General features: G+C 43.5%; 1 protein-coding gene across 4 annotated transcripts in view; it reads left to right on the plus strand.

Moving 5' to 3' along the window:
• The window catches only part of LOC309687844 (uncharacterized protein), a 43,511-nt gene that overhangs the window by 18,582 nt on the left and 4,174 nt on the right, over window positions 1-20,755 (plus strand). For 2 of the 4 annotated variants that reach the window (XM_082503075.1, XM_082503077.1), the window contains 6 exons: window positions 7,545-7,767; window positions 8,307-8,422; window positions 8,635-8,746; window positions 10,940-11,141; window positions 15,207-15,530; window positions 16,165-19,772. In XM_082503075.1, the coding sequence (XP_082359201.1) occupies window positions 7,545-7,767; window positions 8,307-8,422; window positions 8,635-8,746; window positions 10,940-11,141; window positions 15,207-15,530; window positions 16,165-16,303 (1,116 nt within the window). In that variant the 3' untranslated portion in view covers window positions 16,304-19,772. Of the gene's footprint in view, window positions 1-7,544; window positions 7,768-8,306; window positions 8,423-8,634; window positions 8,747-10,939; window positions 11,142-15,206; window positions 15,531-16,164; window positions 19,773-20,755 lie in introns of those variants that run through there. The other 2 variants (XM_082503076.1, XM_082503078.1) reach the window with 2 other exon arrangements.

A 20,755-nucleotide genomic window follows, 5' to 3' on the forward strand; every position in this document is an offset into this window, starting at 1 on the left:
CCAGAAAGAGCTGAGGAGAGTCCCAGATGAGGGCTCACTCAGCAGCCGCGGAGCAGAAGCCAGTGGGGGTTGCAGTGACGTGCCCGTGAGCTCCGCCGGCAGCCAGCTGCGCCAGAATGACCAAGCCCCAGCCCGAGAGGTCAAGGGCACCCCACCCCCTTGTGGCCCGAGCGAGCCCCAGGCTCCAGGCCCCAACAAGCAGCCACCAAGGAGTGAGCCGGTGTGTACCTGGGCACCCATCCCCGGACACAAAGAACCACCAACGCACCGATATCTGAGGGCGTCTGCCTCCGGCAGGGGAAGTGGTGGGGGGAGATAGGCCTCCATACCTTAGAGGGCCTGAGATGTCCCCAGAGAGGTGGCGTTTGATACCCAACCTGACATATAGACAAAGACATACAGGCACACACAGATACAAACATCCATTCCCACCCTCATGCTCTCATATGCAATTATTCAACACTCAACCAACGTGGAGACAGACATAAAGAGACGCTGTACACACAATCACACTCCCCAAGCGTACTCTAAGAACCGGGTCTAGGTACCCTTGCCCCTGGAGGGGGAAACTGCACCCAGACCCAGGTGGTGTTACCCTTTTCCCTGCGGTGGGGAGAGGCAGACCGCCCCAACTGTCTTCTGCTGAATGCCCAGAAGACAGTGGAGATTATTGTGGACTTCAGGAAGCACACAGCTCCACTCCCCCCCATCATCCTGTCTGACACCCCCATCACCTCTGTGGACTCATTCTGCTTCCTGGGTACCACCATCACCCAGGACCTGAAGTGGGAGCCCACCATCACCTCCGTCATAAAGAAAGCCCAGCAGAGGATGTACTTCCTGAGGCAGCTGAAGAAATTCAACCTGCCAACACGGACGATGATGCAGTTCTACACTGCAATCATCGAGTCCATCCTCACCTCCTCCATCACTGTGTGGTACGCTGGAGCCACTATCAGGGACAAACAGACTGCAGCGTGTTGTGCGCTCTGCTGAGAAGGTGATTGGCTGCAGACTCCCATCTCTGCAGGACCTGTACACCTCCAGGACACTGGGGCGTGCAGCTCGGATCTCAGCTGACCCTTCTCACCCTGGACACAGTCTGTTTGACCTGCTCCCCTCAGGCAGGAGGCTCCGGTCCATTCGCACCAGAACCTCTCGCCATAAGAACAGTTTCTTCCCCTCTGCTGTTGGACACATGAACAATAACCGTATGACTGTTCCCACCACTAACACATGACCCTACGCTGTGTTCACTGCATCATTCCATGTTTGGCACTGATCACCACCTGCACTCATGTATATATCATGTATATATCTATCTATCTACTTAGCACTTTTAATTCTTATTCTTATTTTTATTTCATGTCTATTTAAGCGTAATTTATGACAGTATGTTTGCACTGAAGCACCGCAGCAATTTCCTAATGTTGTAAACCTGCTCAACATTTGGCAATAAAACCCTTTCTGATTTCTGATTTCTGATTTCTGAAAAGTATGCTGAGTCAGTTGCGGCTGCAACCCACTGACATCATGCTGAAAACGTACACTGGGGAGCCGCTGGCACCAGAAGGGGTCATCAAGGTTCAAGTTGAACTGAATAAGCAGCGTGCAACTCTACCCTTGTACGTGGTAAAGGTGGATGCTCCACCAGTGTTTGGTAGAGAGTGGCTGAGAGTGATTAAGCTGAACTGGAAAGACTTAAAGATGGTCCATGCCAGAGAGCAAAGCGGAAATGACAATCTGGAGGCTGTGCTAAAGAAACACTCAGCCGTTTTCTCTAAGGAGCTGGGCACAATGAAAGGAATTAAAGCCAGATTGACTCTTAGGCCTGATAGTGTCCCCAAATTCTGTCCACCACATAATGTGCCTTATGCTCTCCGCCCTCGAGTGGAGGCAGAACTGAAACGCCTGACTGAGCTTGGGGTGATCACACCAGTGGAGCATAGTGATTGGGCTACGCCCGTGGTCCCTGTCAACAAGAAAGATGGCTCAGTGAGACTCTGTGGTGATTTCAAGGTCACTCTTAATTCACAGCTCTGTGTGGATAAATACCCACTTCCACGCATTGAGGACCTGTTTGCTTCTCTAGCAGGAGGTCAGCATTTCAGTAAGCTAGACTTAGCAAATGCCTACCTACAGATGGAGGTAGAAGAGGAGTCTAAGAAGCTGCTGACTATTTCGACACAAAAAGGGCTGTTCCGTTTCAATCGCTTGCCTTTTGGAGTGGCGTCTTCACCTGCATTGTTTCAGAAGGCTATGGATCAAGTGCTTCTTGGCCTACCATACACCCATTGTTATCTGGATGACATCCTCGTCAGTGGTCCAGATAAACAGACACACCTGAGAACCCTTAAGGCAGTTTTGGGCAGGCTGGAGGACTATGGCCTGCGTCTCAAACAGGAGAAGTGCCTGTTTTTCCAAGAATCGGTGGCATACCTGGGCCACATAATTGATGCGGCAGGGTTACACAAATCACCAGAAAAGGTGCGTGCCGTTATGGAAGCTCCAGCACCAGCTGATGTCAGCCAGTTACGTTCTTTTCTGGGAATGCTCAACTATTATGGACGTTTCATACCTGATTTAGCTACGGTCCTGAAGCCGCTGAATGAGCTACTCAGTAAGGAGAAGAAATGGCAGTGGACATCAGCCTGCGAGTCAGCTTTTCAGAAAGCTAAAGAACGTCTGGCCTCACCAAAAATACTCACCCACTACAATCCTGAACTGCCTCTCCATTTGGCATGTGACGCTTCACCATATGGCGTTGGAGCCGTGCTCTCACATGTCATGCCTGATGGCCAAGAACGGCCAATTGCTTATGCTTCACGAACCCTCAGCAAAGCAGAACGAAACTATGCTCAGATCGAGAGGGAGGCATTGGCAATTGTTTTTGGAGTGCGCAAGTTTCACCAGTATCTCCATGGTAACAAGTTCACCTTGCTCACTGATCATCGCCCACTGACCTCAATTCTGAGTCCAGTAAAAGGTACACCATCAATGGCAGCTGCGCGAATGCAGCGTTGGGCGCTCCTTCTGTCAGCACATAATTACACCTTACAGTATCGGAAGGGGGCACATCACGCCAATGCTGACGGTCTGTCACGTTTACCTCTGCCCCTTGCACAGAAAGAGAAACAGGGAGCGGTTGAGGTATTCTACGCATCTCAGCTGGACACATTACCAGTCAGTGTCGCCGAGATCAGACGTGACACTTTGTCTGATGTCACTTTGTCTCGTGTGCTGGAAATGGTAACAACTGGACGTTTTCCAGCAACAAAGGACACAGATCAAGAGCTGTCACCCTATCTGATGCGCAGACATGAACTCACAATACAGCAGGGATGCCTTATGTGGGGCGTGAGGGTGGTTGTGCCACCTAAGCTGCGCTCTCATGTCCTGAAAGAGCTCCACACTGCACATCCAGGGATGGTGAGGATGAAGAGCTTAGCTCGCAGCTATGTTTGGTGGCCTGGCATTGATTCTCAAATTGAGCTTCAAGCTAAAGCCTGCCACTCTTGTCAGCGTATGCAAAAAGAGCCTGGGTTAGCACCTTTACACCCTTGGCTGTGGCCTTCCTGTCCGTGGGAACGGATCCATGTGGATTTTGCGGGTCCATTTGAAAGTCACATGTACCTGGTGGTGGTAGATGCACATTCCAAGTGGCCTGAAGTGCATATTATGGATAGCACCACAGCTGGTAAAACCATACAAGTGCTACGGGGTCTCTTTAGTCGCCATGGCATTCCCCACGTCCTGGTGAGTGATAACGGACCGCAGTTCTGTTCTGAGGAATTCAGGGTGTTCCTGAAAGCTAATGGAGTCAAACACATCCGCTCCGCGCCGTACCATCCTGCTACTAATGGTTTGGCTGAGCGTTTTGTGCAGACATTCAAGCAGGCACTGAAAGCTTCCAGGGGTACAGCACCTGTGCAACAACGCCTTGACACGTTCCTCTTGACATATCGCAACACTCCCCATGCAACAACTAGAGAAACGCCAGCTATATTGTTCATTGGACACAAGCTGCGCTCTCGACTGGATTTTTTGAAGCCCAGTGTGGCCGGAGCAGTGCGTCGGTCACAAGATGCGCAACAACAACGCCGACAGCAACACTCCAGGGACAGACGGTTCACTGTTGGCGAGCCTGTCCTGGTGCGCGATTATAGGAAGGGAGAGGACAAGTGGACGCACGGTGTCGTACTGGAGAAGACTGGGCCAGTGTCATACAAGGTGAATGTGGGAGCCCAAGGAGTGTGGAAACGTCATGTGGATCAGATGCTGACACAACCTGAGTCAGTATCTCAGCAGGTCACAGTGGATCCTCCGACAAGCTCTCAGTTGTCACCAGCCCAGAGTGGTAGTGACACCATGCTTCACCCTTGTACAACTCTGCAGGAAGAGACTGTTGAACAAGTTATGGGGACCACCGTACCTCCAGAAACACCCCAGTCTCTTAAATCATCACCGACTGACTGTACACAGGTTACAGAGTCTGTAAGACGTTACCCAGTGAGAGTCACCAAGCCACCCGCTCGTTATCGTGATGGATGAGCGTATTAAGTAGTTCAGTGAGAATGTTGGCGTTCAGAGACATTATTCTCAACTAAAAAGAAATTCATACAGAAAGCAACATTAGTTCCAGTTTTCATGAATGTTGTAATAAAAAAAAAGGGTACTACTTTGGTTATGGGAAATGTTTCTGCGGGTGGTGCCACGGTCGCATAGCTTAGTGGGGAGGAGATGTTATGTATGAACCAAGAATTATTCTGTGCTATACAAGCCTTCGCCAGTAGGGGGCACCATGCCCAGTTATGTGTGTGTGTTACTTCTGTGTTATCCCAATAAAGAAGAAGTCAACTTGTAAACAAACTATTGTGTGTGCAGTCTGACTCGGCATAAGCTCTAATAGTGTATTGACACTACAGTGGAAATATAACAGTGCGTATGTGTCGAAATAAAGGATGTTTGTGGATGCGTGTCGAAGCAGGTGATCGAGGCAGTGAAAGAAAGGTGGGCAGCATAAAAACAAGAGGGGGAAAAGAGAGAGAAAAAAACGAGAAGAAGAAAAAACGTAAACATTCCAATTAAATCACTGACGGAGAGTGACGGTGTTAATTCTGCTATGAAATCACACTTTAAGATGCGATTTGATACCGGTAAGTTAAACAGATGTTAATGCAAGTTAGTGTGAGTGGATAGGGAAAGGGTGTAGCTGATTCTTATCTGGTGTGAGGTTAATACAGCCACGGAGTAATGTTGGGGTCGCGGTGGAGCTGTCCGTCCACGTACAGCCGGTCCACAGCGATGACAGCGCGGGAGCCCTTCTGGATGAAGCCGCGTCGGATTGGGAAGAGGACCCTGCGTCGTTCCAAGATCTCTTTGGGGAACTGGTCGTTCATGCTGAAGTCCGTTCCTTTTAATTCCCTGCCGCGGCTTTTCACATGTTGCTTTTGTTTCAAGTGGCCGAATTTGTCCACGATAGGACGTGGTCTCCCACGATGTTCTTCACCGTGTCCTCCGGCAGCTTCAGGTGGGTTTTGATGAAGCTTTTTACCGTGGTCTCAGCGTCCTCTCCAGCGGCTTCTGGAATACCAGAAAATACCAGATTATCATGCATGCTACGAGCAGAGATGGGCAGTCACGCGTTACTTGTAACGCGTTACTGTAATCTGATTACTTTTTTCAAGTAACGAGTAAAGTAAGGGATTACTATTGCAAAATCGGTAATTAGATTACCGTTACTTTCCCGTAGGAACGCTGCGTTACTGCGTTACTAAAACCGTGATTTTTTTGCGAGAATGTCTCATGACAGTGACGTAAGCAAGTGCGTCGTTGGTGACAACAGCTGTGTGCAGATCAACAATGGATCATATATCGATTGTGGGAGAGAGTATGAGCGTGCAGCGTTTAAAGCGTGGAAGTACTGACCTTACTTTGAGTTTGATTCCATAAAAAGTGACAAAAACATTAGCGTCCGTTGTGCGTGGGAAGAAAACTTTTTACAGCAAAAAAAACCCCTAAACTTCCAAGCAAGCACCGAGTGTGCAACGACGTAATGGGAAACTCACAGAGAAACTCGCGGATTCTTCAACTGACCGCAGCACACCTGCACCAGGGTAAACCTCCGCCTACGTCAGTCCTGCTTTACAGGTGAAAATAGAGCAAAAGGACCGCTGAGTCTTTGACTTTATTTATTTTCTGCTGTGTTTTACTTGCATCTATTTGAAAGAGTGAGTGTAAACACAAAAAATATTTTATTTTATGTGCTGGAATGTGCAGAAAATAGCTTTAAATGTTAAACTAATTTATTCAAGTCAGAGAATGTTGCATATAATTATATTTTTGCTTGATGCATAAAGTTAAAAGATTAAAACTGATAAAACAAGTTAAAAAAAGAGACTTTTCCATTTGATTACATTTTGTATGATGGATTATGTAGAAAAAGTAGAATTGGGCTGAAAGATCTATCGCTTTATCACCTCTTCAGGTTGTAAATCGTGTTTTTTAAAAGTAACTAAGTAACTAAGTAGCTAAGTAATTAATTACTTTTGAAAATAAGTAATCAGTAAAGTAACGGGATTACTCTTTTGTGGGAGTAATCAGTAATTAGTTACTGATTACTTTTTTCAAGTAACTTGACCAACACTGGCTACGAGCTTGTAGATCAATAACTGTTTCTTTATTTTTTTATTTTCTCTATTGAGCTGGGTAACATTTTCTGTGAGACATTTCACCGACTCCCTTAGCGTGGCATTTTCAGCAGCAAGCGTTTCCACCTGCTGCTGGCTGAACTCCAGGGATTCTCGCAAGAATTTAAATTCCCGGTGAAGAATCTCCACCAAGGACAGCCTTGTGTCGAAACTGGACAATCACTTGTCGATTGACTCCAGTATGTCAGCAATATCTTTGCCGGCTGGCGATGTTGAGCCGGGGGAATCTGCCGGGCGTTGTCTTTTCGACGACGGCGTCTCAGATTTGGCCGGGGAAGCTGCACACTGGGCCTTCTTCATCACGAGATCCTGAAAGCACTGATCGATGTAATCTTGGAGAGTCTCTAAACTCTCCCCGTTGTTCTCCAGGGTGTTGGAGATTATTTAGACAAATATTGTTAGTTATAAGACAATTGATAAGTGTATTTGGTAATACTGAAGCTTAAATGAATTTGTTCAAATCTAAACTATCATTTGCTTTAATTTTCCGCCAAAATCTCCGGCGTCTGATGTCAGTTACAACATGAGTCGCTTACCTTGTCCGTCACTTCCGTCACTTACCTGTCCTTCCGTCACTTACCTGTCCTTCCATCACATTTGCCTTATTTTAGATTAAACCAAGAAAAAAAAGCACTTACCAACATATTCACTTACAGGAACAAGGATATTTTCTGTCATGCACATCTACTATGCAGATGAGTAACACAACATGATTGGCTTGTATGAGTCCAATAAGGCTGTTGATTAGCACTTTGGTGGCAGTGGTTAAACATAATGCTTGTCCTGTAATTTCTCTTATATTAAACCCTCCTTCCTGCCTTTTTCTTGTTCCAGGTTTGTGCCATTGCAGTGGTGCTGCGGAGTGAGAAGGTGGCCTATCGCTGTGTCTTTCGTTGCCAGGAAAAGCAGCTTCTCTCTAATGGTGTGGCCGACATCCACACTGATCACTTTGGTTTTGCCTATGGGACAGCAAACATCATGTGCCCCCTCCCCTCAGGCTGTGAGACACCATCTTCTATTGCCGTGACCTCCGCTGATGCCAGCTCTACAAGTACAAGTACAATGTTAACCTTGCTGTGGGGCATGTTAATGGAAATGCCAGTCTGTTTGTCAATTTGGTGTTTGCTTTAAGTTGAAATATCTCAGCAATTAATGAATGGATTTCAAAAATACATCTAGTCCCAGTTCATGGTGTGCATGAGATCAATTAAATACCAAAATATCGACGTACAAAGTAAATAAATAATAAGGTAAATAATTACTTAATTTTTTAAAGGTTCTACAATAATTTTTCTAAACTTTACATTCTAAGTGAACTATTTGATGACCATTCAGGTTTACATTATGTTGACATTAGTGATTTTCTCATTTTGCGTCCTATGTCACCACCAGGTTTAGACTCCCACTCATTTTGTGAAATATCAATATCTACTCTATAGCCTGTCAGTAAAACAAAGCTTCAGGGAGTAACTGATACCTGAAACATTTTTATATGTCAGTTTGACTTTAAGATTGTTTGACCCAAAAAGTATTACTAATTGGAGTTCAGTTACAAAAATAAGATGGTAAAAGTGTATGTTTGTGTGGTCTCTTAAGATGATCCCAACCAAGAGTTTTTAGAGGTGAAGAACCAGCAGGAGAAGACAGAATCTTTTCCTTACAACTTCACCGTCTGCATCTCCACCATGTTTGATTTTACCAACGTGCTGCAGGTACAGTGACATTTGCTTTCTTGCTTTCAGAAGACAGAAAAAATAGATTTTTGAAACTCATTCTCTAAAGTATGCAGACTAAGACAGGAAGAAATAAAACCAGAAAAGGTATATTTTTCCCAGTATTCCTTACAGTTATAATAATAAAGAAACAAGACATTTCTGCCTGCCTTGCATATTAACACTTGTTGTTCAAATGTGTTGGATTGTAGCTGGTACAGAGTCTTGAGATGCTGCAGTTACTGGGAGTGAACAGAGTGGTTGTCTATAAAACCAGCTGTAGTCCTGAAACGCAACGAATACTGGACTACTACACACAAAAAGGTGGGGTATGGTATAGTTTTCTGTCTGAGTGTGTCTTTCCTTATGACCTCACATCACCAGCTAAAGGCATTTTCCCACAGTGAACACTGAGTGAAGTTGCCAAACACCCTGAACTTCCTTCCTTCAGCTAATCACAACTAATGTTTTGTGATCAAAACATACACTAGTTTACTACAGTTTCCTCTATAAATCACTCCAGTTTGTACTGGATTTGGACTTCTCCAGGCAACTTCAGGATTAGCCTGGAGTTTTCAGTACTATGATAATGGTTCATGTTTAAACAAGGAATATCAATATGGCATCATAGACAGAAAACCTAACCTTCTCAGGGGCAGATCATTTTTAGGATAAGAGATCAACAAGAGGTTAAGTGTGAAATCATTACTGACCAATCAATTCTTTTGAAAATGACATCATATTAAACATGTTAACCTGGGTCGTTTGGCTCTTGGCAGAGGTGGTCGCGTCTTTCTCCCTCATCTTTCCTGCTTGGCTTCTCTTGTCCTTGTCTAGTCTTGTCTAACTCAAAGAGACTCTCTCTGTCTTGTTCTCTAACCAAGAAATTACGGATTTGATCAATTGGTCTCTTGATGCAATTGACATCCTCTTCTCAATGAGAAGCCTGGGCTTGGGGCAGGCTGAATGGAGGGCGTTGAAGACATCTACCTATTCGGAACCATGATAACGGGTTTCTTGCTGATTGGAGCTGGCACGGCCCTGGTTTACTGACGACTAATGGAAACGGTTACAGCTGCTCAAAATCCCATAAGGCCGGCTGGATTGATGCCGTGGGTAGAACGCAATATGGATAAAATCATAGAGAAGCTTGCGACTCCGCAACGGGAAATTGATAGATCTGTGAACCAATGATGGAACTGGAATGCAGAAACCAAACCCGAACAACCACTATCTTTATGTGGCCTCCCCTAACCAGCTGGAAGCTCCAGGGCCAAAGCTGGAACAACAAATTCTCCCAGATAACAAGACGGTGTATGACTCTCTGCCCTTTCCTCCTACTTCTTCAAGATCACCTGCGTCGGCTTGGGGATTGTCGACTTTTGTTTAAAACTGGTGAAAGGGCACTCTCTCGAGTTGGACACACACACATGCACATGCACTCAGACACAGATATACAAATTCCCCCCATCTAAAGTTTTGGTCTTTGTCTGACACACATCAATAGAAGCAGCTGTATCACCTGATGTTTATTTTATTTTATTTATGTATTTATTTATCTAATGCTGGCTATAAACATTTTCATAACAATTGTATTGTTTTATAAAACTTGATATATAATTCTAAAACAGGATACAAATTTGTACTTATAGATCTATCAAATTTGCAAGTTTGTCTTGTTTATGTGCTCTCAGACCATCAAACACCATCAGGGCTGCAGCTGAAATGAGTGAAAGTTAAAACTGTCTTACACATTTTGTCAGATTCTCCCGTGTCTTTATGTTCATGTTTCCACGTTTCCAGATTTCCACTGTTTATGCAAGTGAGTCATCTTGACTTGCTGTGTATTACAGAGACCTGGAACTGTTTGGTGGTCTCAGTATTAAGACTGCATGAGCTCTCACAGGATCCTTCCGTGGCCATGCTCACAAACTGGATTTATACTTAATATTGGTTTCTCTAATGTTTAATGGAAACATTAAAAATGACTAAAACTAAGTACCTAAAAGAACTGATAGTTCTCTGTGGATTTATGTATTTTTTATTTTTTTGTTTCACACATGGTACAGCAGTAATTCATTTCCTATACACAACCTTCCTTTCAATTAACTACAGAGCCTTTCACTTAGTCACACAGTCCAGTTCTAATATTGGAAACCTTTATGAAAACTAGCATTCATTCTTGGATCATGTTTGAGAGCAACAGATGAGAGTCTGTTTTGTCTGTTTTTAGTGCAGCCAAAACCTTAGGTTGTTTTAATGAGATCATTAAGTTTTTGCGTTGGGTTGTTTCTTAGCCATGTCACTGCTGCTGCTCCAGGTTGTTTATTACTCTAGTCTTATTCACTGAGACAAAAAAAAACAGGTAATGTTTTGTTTTCATGTGTCTGCTTCACCATAAAGATCCAGAATGCATTTCACCAGTTCAATGATTTCAGTTTGAGGTTGGAGTTGCAGTAATTGTAATGTCTAGTTTTAATTACTGACATTGAACTGCTTCCAATGTTTTTTTCTCAGGTTTACTGGAGGTGATTCCTTGGTCTCTGTCCAGATATGTGAACGTGTCTCGTGGCTGGCTGCCTGAACATGGTCCCGGTGAACTTCACTACTTTGGTCAGATTCCTGCTCTCAATGACTGCCTTTACAGATACATGTACCAGTCCAGATATGTGGCTCTACATGATATAGATGAGCTCATACTGCCCCAGAAAGTCGTCAGGTATGTGTGTGTATTTTCATGGTTTATTATGAAGATGGAAAATATGTGCAGTGATATACTAAAACATGTGCTGCAAACATACATGGAAATACAAAATATAAGACAAAACAAGAACAGTTTGTATGATTAGAGAGGTCAATGAGGTTGAAAGTCAATATTTATAATGTTTTAGTAGTCTTTAGTAATAGTTCTCCAGGCTTCTTGAAGGACATTCAAAGCTCTTCTTTGGATGTTTGCTGCCTTTCGTTTTGTCCTCTGTCAAGATAATCCCCTAACCCTGGTGGTCCCCGTTTCATAGCGTCGTCACGTTTTTGACTCAGTGCACGTTCTATTACATCTGGGGTTCCGGGCCTTTGTTAAATTGGTCAGCTTCAAGTTTGTTTGGCCAGGCCTTCGCAGGTCTGTTAGTGAATGGACTGCAGCGTGCGTTCCATGCCAGCATGCAAAGGTCCATAGGCACACCAAGGCACCCTTTGAACCATTTCTCATCCCTGGCAAATGTTTTTGATCATGTGCATGTTGATCTGGTGGTTCCTCTACCGCAGTCACAGGGTTTCACATACCTTTTGTCCATGGTTGATGGGACCACCCGGTGAACAGAGGTGGTCCCCCTGATATCCACAACTGCGGCGGTGCTTCCGTATTTCCCTGTCTCAGGTTTTTATGTTTCATGTTCCAGGTTTCTAGTCACAGGCTTTTTGTTCCTTTATATCAGGGGTAGGCAACTACAGGCCTCGAGTGCCGGTGTCCTGGAGGTTTTAGATGTGTCCATGATTGGGGGCCCATCCCTGGCGCATGGTGCCGCCGGTGTGTCGAGCCACCTGGGGGGCTCTTCAACTGGTGGGGGAGATTGTCACACCTTGCAGGAGCTTTCCTCTCCTCAGGAACTCTCTGCAGGAGGGGGAGATACAGGAGAGGTGGAGGAAGATCTCAGCCTGGGCGTCTATCGTCTCATGTAATCTGGAAGATGAGTGGATGGGGGGGTGGGTGCAGTTTTCTCTGTGGTGGGGTTGACTGGACTGTCCCGGGCTCTGTGGGGCCGGGGGGCGCTGCTGCGCTGGGCCCCGGTCTGGATGGGCCTGGGCCCCCTTTCCCTGGCGGGTCGCGGAGTATGGGAGTGCCTACTGGGGTCAGCGGGGGAGCTGGCCCCAGGGAGGGGTCACCTGCCCCTCCCTTCCTTCCCTCCCCATCTCCAGCTGCCTCCCTCTTCCCGCTCCACCACAACCACCCACACATGCAGGGCCTTGGAGTAGGGGTATGTCACCAGGGTGCAGAGGAGGCTACCCCCCCCTCTGTCCCCTTCTGGCTGCCTCTGCCTCAATTTTATCCCACAACTTAGACATTCACATTACTCACACCCTCATTACACATACATATAGGATCTTGGGGGTGGGCACGATACACGGAGTCCAAGTTACCATCAGGGTGTACACCTCACCCCTGGCGTGGTTGCCCACCTCTCAATTTTAAATACACGTAGTCATTGAGGGCTAGCAGGAGGGACTATGCGCTTACCTGCTGCTCTCTGGCAGGTAGCTCCATGCCCTCCTGGGTTTTAATTGCACCTTAGAACACACATGCATCAACACTACAATGAGCGGGTGGAGGGAGGTTTGGAGTCTTCTCTCACCCCCATTCTCTGCGGCCTGCTGGAGCGGGGGGGCTAGGAGGAGTTGGCCGTCCGACTGGGGTGTGGGGCCTCCCTGCTGCTGCGGAGTCGGGGCGGTCTGCCTCTCCCCACCGCAGGGAAAAGGGTAACACCACCTGGGTCTGGGTGCAGTTCCCCCCTCCAGGGGCAAGGGTACCTAGACCCGGTTGGTAGAGTACGCTTGGGGAGTGTGATCGTGTATACAGCGTCTCTTTATGTCTGTCTCCACGTCGGTTGAGTGTGGAGTGAGTGCATATGAGAGCATGAGGGTGGGAATGGATGTTTGTGTCTGTGTGTGCCTGTATGTCTGTGTCTATATGTCAGGTTGGGTATCAGACGCCACCTCTCTGGGGACATCTCAGGCCTCCAAACCTTGGAGGGCCTATCTCCACCCACCACCACTTCCCCTGCCAGTGGCGGACTCCCTCAGGTGTCGGTGCGTTGGTGGTTCTTTGTGTCTGGGGGTGGGCGTCCGGGTACACACCGGCTCACTCCTTGGCGGCCGCTTATTGGGGCTCGCTCGGGCCATTTCGGAGGTGGGGTGCCCCCGGCCTCTCGGCCTGGGGCTCGGTCACTCAGGCACAGCTGGCTGCCGGCGGAGCTCACGGGCGTGTCACTGCAACTCCCCCTGGCTTCTGCTCCGCGGCTGCTGAATGAGCCCTCATCTGGGACTCTCCTCAGCTCTTACTGGGACAGTGGCGCGGCTGCCCCTCTGTGTGTCTTCCTTGGTCTCTTGTGTTCTGGGGGCCTCTGGATGTCTGGAGTTTTGATCTCCTCCATACCTGCTTCATACCATAGAGGACAGGGCTGTGGCTCCCCACACTCCCTAGCAGATCATTACATGGAGAAACCTTTGGAATGCAAGCATGCTGATCCACACAGGTATGCACACAGGTGTACACATGGGTGTTCACAGACGCGGACTACAGCTTTCTTGGCTGCTGCCTCAAAGCACATTGTGCGCTGTCTATCTTGCGTGCTGCACAATATCGTTTATTATTTAGTATCTATTGATATCTACTGCTAGCTAGTTTATTGTGATGGTGCTTTTTTTTTCTTATTATGTTGCTCTTTGTTGTTTGCTTTCTCTTCTGTTTTTTTTTTCTCCATACAGGTGACCCAGGTGTTTTGTTTTTTTTGTTTGTTTGTTTGTTTTTTTTCTCTCTTCCCCCCCTTCTCACCGTCTCTTCTCCCCTTTGGTTTTCTTTCTCTCCCTCTCTTTCTTTCATTCTTTCCCCCAGTCATGTCTGTCCCGTTTGTAGCAACCGAAAATAAAATAAATTCATAATTATAATAAAGGTCAATCAAATGGACCAATATGGCAAGGCCATGATGATCCACTTGGTAAAATAAATCCGCTTGGCATCTTTCTTGGCCTTAAGACAACAATTCTGATGGCTATAGATCCAAACGGGACAAAAAAAAAAAAAAAGATGTGTCTATGATCCATCACAGCTGATTTAAAGGGCTAAATGACTCCTCAGCATTTCTTGAAGTTCTCCAGAGGCCTGGTAATGAACTAATCATTGGATTCAGGTGTGTTAACCCAGGGTGCGATCTAAAACCTGCAGGATACCGGCACTCGAGGCCTGGAGTTGCCTACCCCTGCTTTATATTATTATTTTGTACCTGCTCCCATCATTAACTGATCATTAACTAATAAAACATTCTTATTGAACGATTTTATGTATTGAAAAAAAATTCGGAAACCTGACGATCTGGCTTTGACTTTTTATGCCTCATCAAGCTTTGCCTTAATCGTCAATTCTTTATCAGTCAGCATCAGACATCCAGTCATCTCAAAACCAGTTCTCTTGTTGTTCAGTCAATGTTGAACATTTTTCTTCATTTGAACTTCAGCTTATTAAAGTTAGGAATAAGTGATTTTTATTTTGAAAGTACAATAAATAAATAAAATGTGTTCTCTTATATTTCTTTTATACAACACTTTGATCAGCTATTTATCTTTTTTTTCTTTGATAGGAATGACAAATATCTTGCTTTATAAATTTGAAGTCTGCAGTATGTATATACGATGTAGAAAGGAGTAAAAACAAAGAAAAACCATTAAATAAGAAGGTGTGTCCTGTTGGTGTGTATTGATGACAATGTCAGCCAAAATTTGGATTCATGACACCAATAGTAAGTTAGTAGACTTGCCTAAACGATTCCCAGGTTAGTGAAATAACAAACAAACAAACATTAAAAGTAGAAGGTCAAGTCCAAGGTTTGGTCCTGAAATATGGGAAAATCCAAAGAAAAACTTTGAGAGATCACTTAAGATCACTTAGAGATCACTTAAAACACATTATTGAAATTGTTTTCAACTTTCCTGCTGTGGTTAGTCATCTTTTAATTGCTTGTGTGCTGTTCAAGTGGTTTTACATGTTATAACTATCTTGTTATTCTGTTGCCAGCTGGGTAGAGTTGTTGCCGCTGCTGGAGAACAAATATGGTGCCAACAAGTGCTACATGTTTGAAAATAACGTGTTCCCCATCAATATCATGTTGGCTCCTCCAGCATCCCAAAGTCTGCCACCACAGACTGACTGGAAGAATGTCACTGGTGTGAACATTTTGGCTCACCTGTACCAAGAACCAATCATTGAGACTCATTACAATAACTTCAAGATCATTGTCAACCCTCGAGCAGTGTTTTCCACAACTGTTCATGGGGTTCTGAAGTCACAGCATGGCTGCTCCTGGATTGACAGGAACATAGCACGGATGTACCACACAAGGTAAATTAGTTAAACAATTCCTCATCATTAGTTGCTACAAAAACCAGCAAAAATTGTGCTCAATCCCATGATAGTCTGTTTCCCTTTTAATGCTATTCTGCTGTGCTTCACTGGATAAACCCATTATTAAATCTGTTTGTTTACCACACTAATATTTCTTTCACCTTCCTCTCTTTATCAACAGATTCATGTTTTTGTTCCTGAGCAGTGACTTTTAATTTATTAAACGCTTAGTTCCTTTTGTTCTGAATATTGTGGATATTATTTATACATTTTACAGATTTCACCCTTGTGCATTAAGATCTATTGTTTCTTTAGACTTTCTGGGGTCAGAAAGAATTTATAATGGTAGCCAAACAAGGACACTCACCGAGTTCCAGGAGGATTTGATGAAAATCGTAAAGAATGTATTTACAGTCAAATCTGATTACAAACAACTTGGAAATTTTTCTTTATACAAAACAATTGTCTAAATAAAGATTACTTATTTATCACTGTGTTTTTACCTGTAAGATATACTTCCAACAGCATCTTTGCTAGCACGTAATTTTTAGATATTTTTATTCTGAATCTTTTGTCTCTCTTATAATGTATTAAGCACATACAAACCTGTTTCATACAATTTTTTTTGCAGATTTCCGAGACAACCCAACCTGGCAGAAGACAAGCTGATTTATGATGGCAGACTGCTGAGCTACAGCGCCCACTTCACACCAGCTGTGAACAAAGTGCTCAGAGAGACTGGATTCCTACCAGAGCACAGCACACAATAGGCTTGGTGCATAGCTAACTCCCTTTGAGAAACAGAAAATAAACAAACAAAAAAAAAAACAGGGGAAGTTTTAGGAGTGACGGCGAGAGAGAGAGAGAGAGAGCGAGTTTTGAGATGTGAGAGATTCGTGACGTTTAGCGTGTTTGGAGTGTGTAGTTAATGTTGTGTCTTGTGTAGTTAGTGTGTAGTGTTGTGGATAGTTTTGTGTTGTGTGTGAGAACAATGAGGCGACTGCTGTCTCCAGGTAGAAACAGGAGTGATACACCTGCTGCTGTCAGACCTGCAGGTATCAGGCTGTGATGTTCTTCTTTATAGTGGACAGAAATTATTTCTTTTGGAGTGGCACAAATAATGTGTGTGGCATCTTATTGAATGCAGAACAGCTGATTGTTCTGTAAATAGTTTGAAATGGTTATTTAAAAAATCAAGGTAAAAGGTAAATGGATGCAAATAACTTTGTTGTTTGCAAAACTTGTGCATATGATTTTAAAATTGACAATTTATATTTACATTTAAAGTTATGAAATATGATTCATTAAACATGTTTGTGGTTGTTACAGTAAAAAAAACTTTTTCTAGTCTGATTTTTATGTTTTTTGTCTGATTTTAGATCAATTGTGTTAATACAGTCCGTAAAAATGAAAACAAAACTGTAAATTCAGACACGTGAGGTTGTGCTGAAAAGGATGATACCAAACGAGGCAAATAAATAGTTTTTAAAGGTAAAATGTGGAGGAAACATCAAAAGTAGTTAAAAATGGCCGATTATACCCTGGACCCCAGAGGGTTAAATGTTTTTTTTTTTAAAGTAACGCAATAGTTACTTCAAGTAATTAATTACTTTTAGAATCTTGTAACTCAGTTACTAACTCAGTTACTTTTTTGAAAAAGTAACTAGTAACTATAATTAATTACTTTTTCAAAGTAACTTGCTTTGAACACTGCTGTTCACCGGGACAGTTTTGCTTGCAGAGCTATGGACTCCTCCTCCTTCCTTTGAGTCACGGCTTCTTAAAGTTGGTTCATCAGATATGTTTTAATTTACTGCCCTCCCGGCCCCGCTGGTGTTTTTATTCAAGATTTTACAGACTTTTTAGAATAATAATTATAATGTGTACTTTATCGATCCCCGTGGGGAAATTACTCTTTCTGCATTAGTCTTTTCCCATTTACTTAGTGAAGCAGTGGGCAGCCACAAATCAGGCACCCAGGGAGCAGTGTGTAGGGACGGTACCTTGCTCAGGGATACCTCAGGGTAGTGGATTCGAACCCCTGACCTTCCAATCATGGGGCGACCACACTACCTACTGAGCTTGCATTATTAAACTAGAGAAGGTCTTAATGATTGGGGATTTCAACCTGCACGTGGATGATCTTAGCTGTAGCATGGCCTCTGACTTTCTATCCATTACAGACTCTTTTAATTTTATTCAGCATGTCTCTGGACCCACCCATGTTAAAGGCCACACCTTGGACCTTGTGTTTTCTCTTGGCTTAGACAAAACTAATGTCTGTGTTAAGGACACAGGTGAGTGACCATTCCTGTGTTATTTTTAATCTTAGCTTCCCTCTGTACACACCACCTTCTAATCTCATGTTCCATAAGCGGTTCATGAATCAGGATGTTGCTTTGAAGTTTTCTAATTTGTTGGACCGTTATGTGATCAGTGGCTGCACTGATGCTGATGTTGCTACTCAGTGTTTTAACAATCACTGCTTGGAGATTTTAAATTCAGTGGCACCTATGAAATCTGTCATTGCTGCCCCAAAAAGAGCTCATCCATGGATAAATGATGACATAAGGAAGGTCAAAATAATCTGTAGGAAAGTAGAACGCCTTTGGAAATCAACTAAACTCGAAGTTCACAGGCTCCACCTTAGGGAACTTTGGGTTTCCCTACATGAAACCATAAAAACAGCCAGATCAGGATAGTTTTCTCAGTTAATCTCATCAAGCAAGAGAAATTTCAAGGTACTGTTTAACTCCATAAACTCTATTGTTTCCCCCGTGGTCCACCCAGTACCCGTGACCTCCATATCTGAGAGTGATGACTTTCTGAATTTCTTTGTGGATAAAGTTGATAATGTCCGTATGAGCATTGGTTCTTCAATACTGTCTGTTTGTGTCTCTGGGCCACCTCCCCCTCATTTACTGTCAGTGTTTAACCCAATGACCATACATGACCTTTCACTCCTGCTGGATAAAATGAAAATTACCACTTGTGCAAATGACATTCTACCTGCTGGGCTGTTTAAAAATGCTCTCTCTGTCATTGTAGAGATATGCAATGCCTCTCTTTCAACAGGTGTGGTCCATAGGTTCTGTAAGCATGCTGTTGTTGAGCTGATATTAAAAAAGAGCAGTTTGGATCCAACTCAGCTTAAGAATTATAGGCCTATCTCTAAGCTCCCGTTACTGTCGAAAATTCTGGAAAAAGTATTTGCAGATCAACTTACTTCTATTTTAGAAAAACATGAAATCTATGACAAATTTCAGTCAGGTTTCTGTAAAAGTCACTCAACAGAAACCACATTACTTAAAGTCTCTAGTGACATTATCATGTTAGCTGACTCCGGAGCATCCTCAGTCATGGTTTTGTTGGACTTGACATCTGCCTTTGACACCATTGATATCTCTAATCAAACAGCATCTTGGTTCTCTTGGCTCATCTGTTCACCTGAGCATCAGGTACCTTGGTGTGATCTTTGATTCTGCCATGTCCCGAGAACAATACTCTCGACAGTTAATTAGGAACTGCCTTTTTCAGCTAAGAAACATCTCCAAACTTCGAACTTTGCTGTCTAAATCTGCGTTAGAAATGGTTATTCATGCTTTTATATCATCTCGCTTAGATTATTGTAACAGCCTTTTCTTTGTTTAAGCAAAAGGAATCTGGACCGTCTCCAGTCAGTCCAGAATGCTGCTGCAAGGCTTTTAACTTAGACACGAAAAAGAGAGCACATTACACCAGTTTTACATTCATTACACTGGCTTCCAGTACATTTTAGAATTCATTTTAAAATCTTGGTACTGACTTTTAAAGCTTTGAATTGTGATGCCCCTGCCTACATTTAGAACCCCACGCTCCCTCTCGCAGCCTGAGATCATCTAATCAAAGGCTCTTGGTAATCCCCCAAATACGTTTTAAAACCAGAGGAGATAGATCTTTTAGAGCGGTGGACCCCAGGTTGTGGAATGCTCTCCCTCCATCATTACGTTGCCTTGATTGTATTTATTCTTTTAAAAAGCAGCTTAAGACTCATTTATTTAGATTGGCTTTTAATTAGATTTGTGCTGTATGTTTGATTGTGCTGGGGGGGGTTGATTGTTTGTTTGTTGTTTGTTTGTTTTTTATGTATTTCTTTTTTTATATTACTGTGAACCACTTTGTGGCTTTTATCCTGTGAAGAGTGCTATATAGATGAATTGAATTGAATTGAATTGAATAAAGATTTACCTAGCATTGCTAGGATTGATTGATTGATTGATTGATTGAATCTTTATTTTGAATATGTTGAAGAAGTTAAACAACATGAAAATAAAAAGAGACAAACGAACAAAGCAAAACAGAAGGAAAACGAGCACCCACAACTACGAATAACTTTCATGTTCAAAAAGGAGCAGGAGGAAGCATGCGCTTATTCAATCCCACCCCCTTTCCACTATCTAGTAATCAATGTTTTTTAATGTATTAATTATATGTATATCTATCTATATACATATACATATGTACATACACATATACATACATATACAAATATTCAATAACCCCAGTAACACCTCAAAGGATACACAACCTACAGATATATATACCCATACCAACATACCCGTGCACCTGCACACACACACACACATCAGCCTTGTGAAAATATTGGACAAGAACTCCCTATCAAATCTCTACCTCCTCCCTGTACCCTGCAAAAATCATTTCCTTGAACTGCTTTTTAAACTGCGCCATGCTCGGACTTTGCTTCATATCTTTATTAAGTCTGTTCCACAGCTTCACTCCACACACAGAGATGCAAAAACTTTTTAATGTTGTACAGATACAAGGATGTTTTAAATTTAATTCCCCCCTCAAATTGTATCCCGTTCCCTTTTAGAAAACAACTTTATGATATTGTCAGGAAGTAGGTTGTTTATTGCTTTATATATAATTTGTGCTGTGAGAAAATGAACCAGATCTGTCAATTTTAGTGCTTTTGATTTTAAGAATAGTGGATTTGTGTGATCTCTGTAATGTGTTGAAAATTTTTGATTTTTCTACTAAATAAAGATGTTTTAATTATTTTATATGCACGCTGCAAATGTGCTCATATGAGTTGGCACTCCGTCTTTTGATGGTCAAAAGCTTTGTTCGGCGTGACTGTCTGGACTGATATATAGTAGGAATGATGTAGAGTGCAGAGGGTTGTTTGCAACACGCTTACACATGGAGTAGAGCTGGTTTAT

The sequence above is a fragment of the Aulonocara stuartgranti genome (assembly GCF_965226115.1).
Source record: "Aulonocara stuartgranti genome assembly, chromosome: 14".
NCBI lineage: Eukaryota > Metazoa > Chordata > Actinopteri > Cichliformes > Cichlidae > Aulonocara > Aulonocara stuartgranti.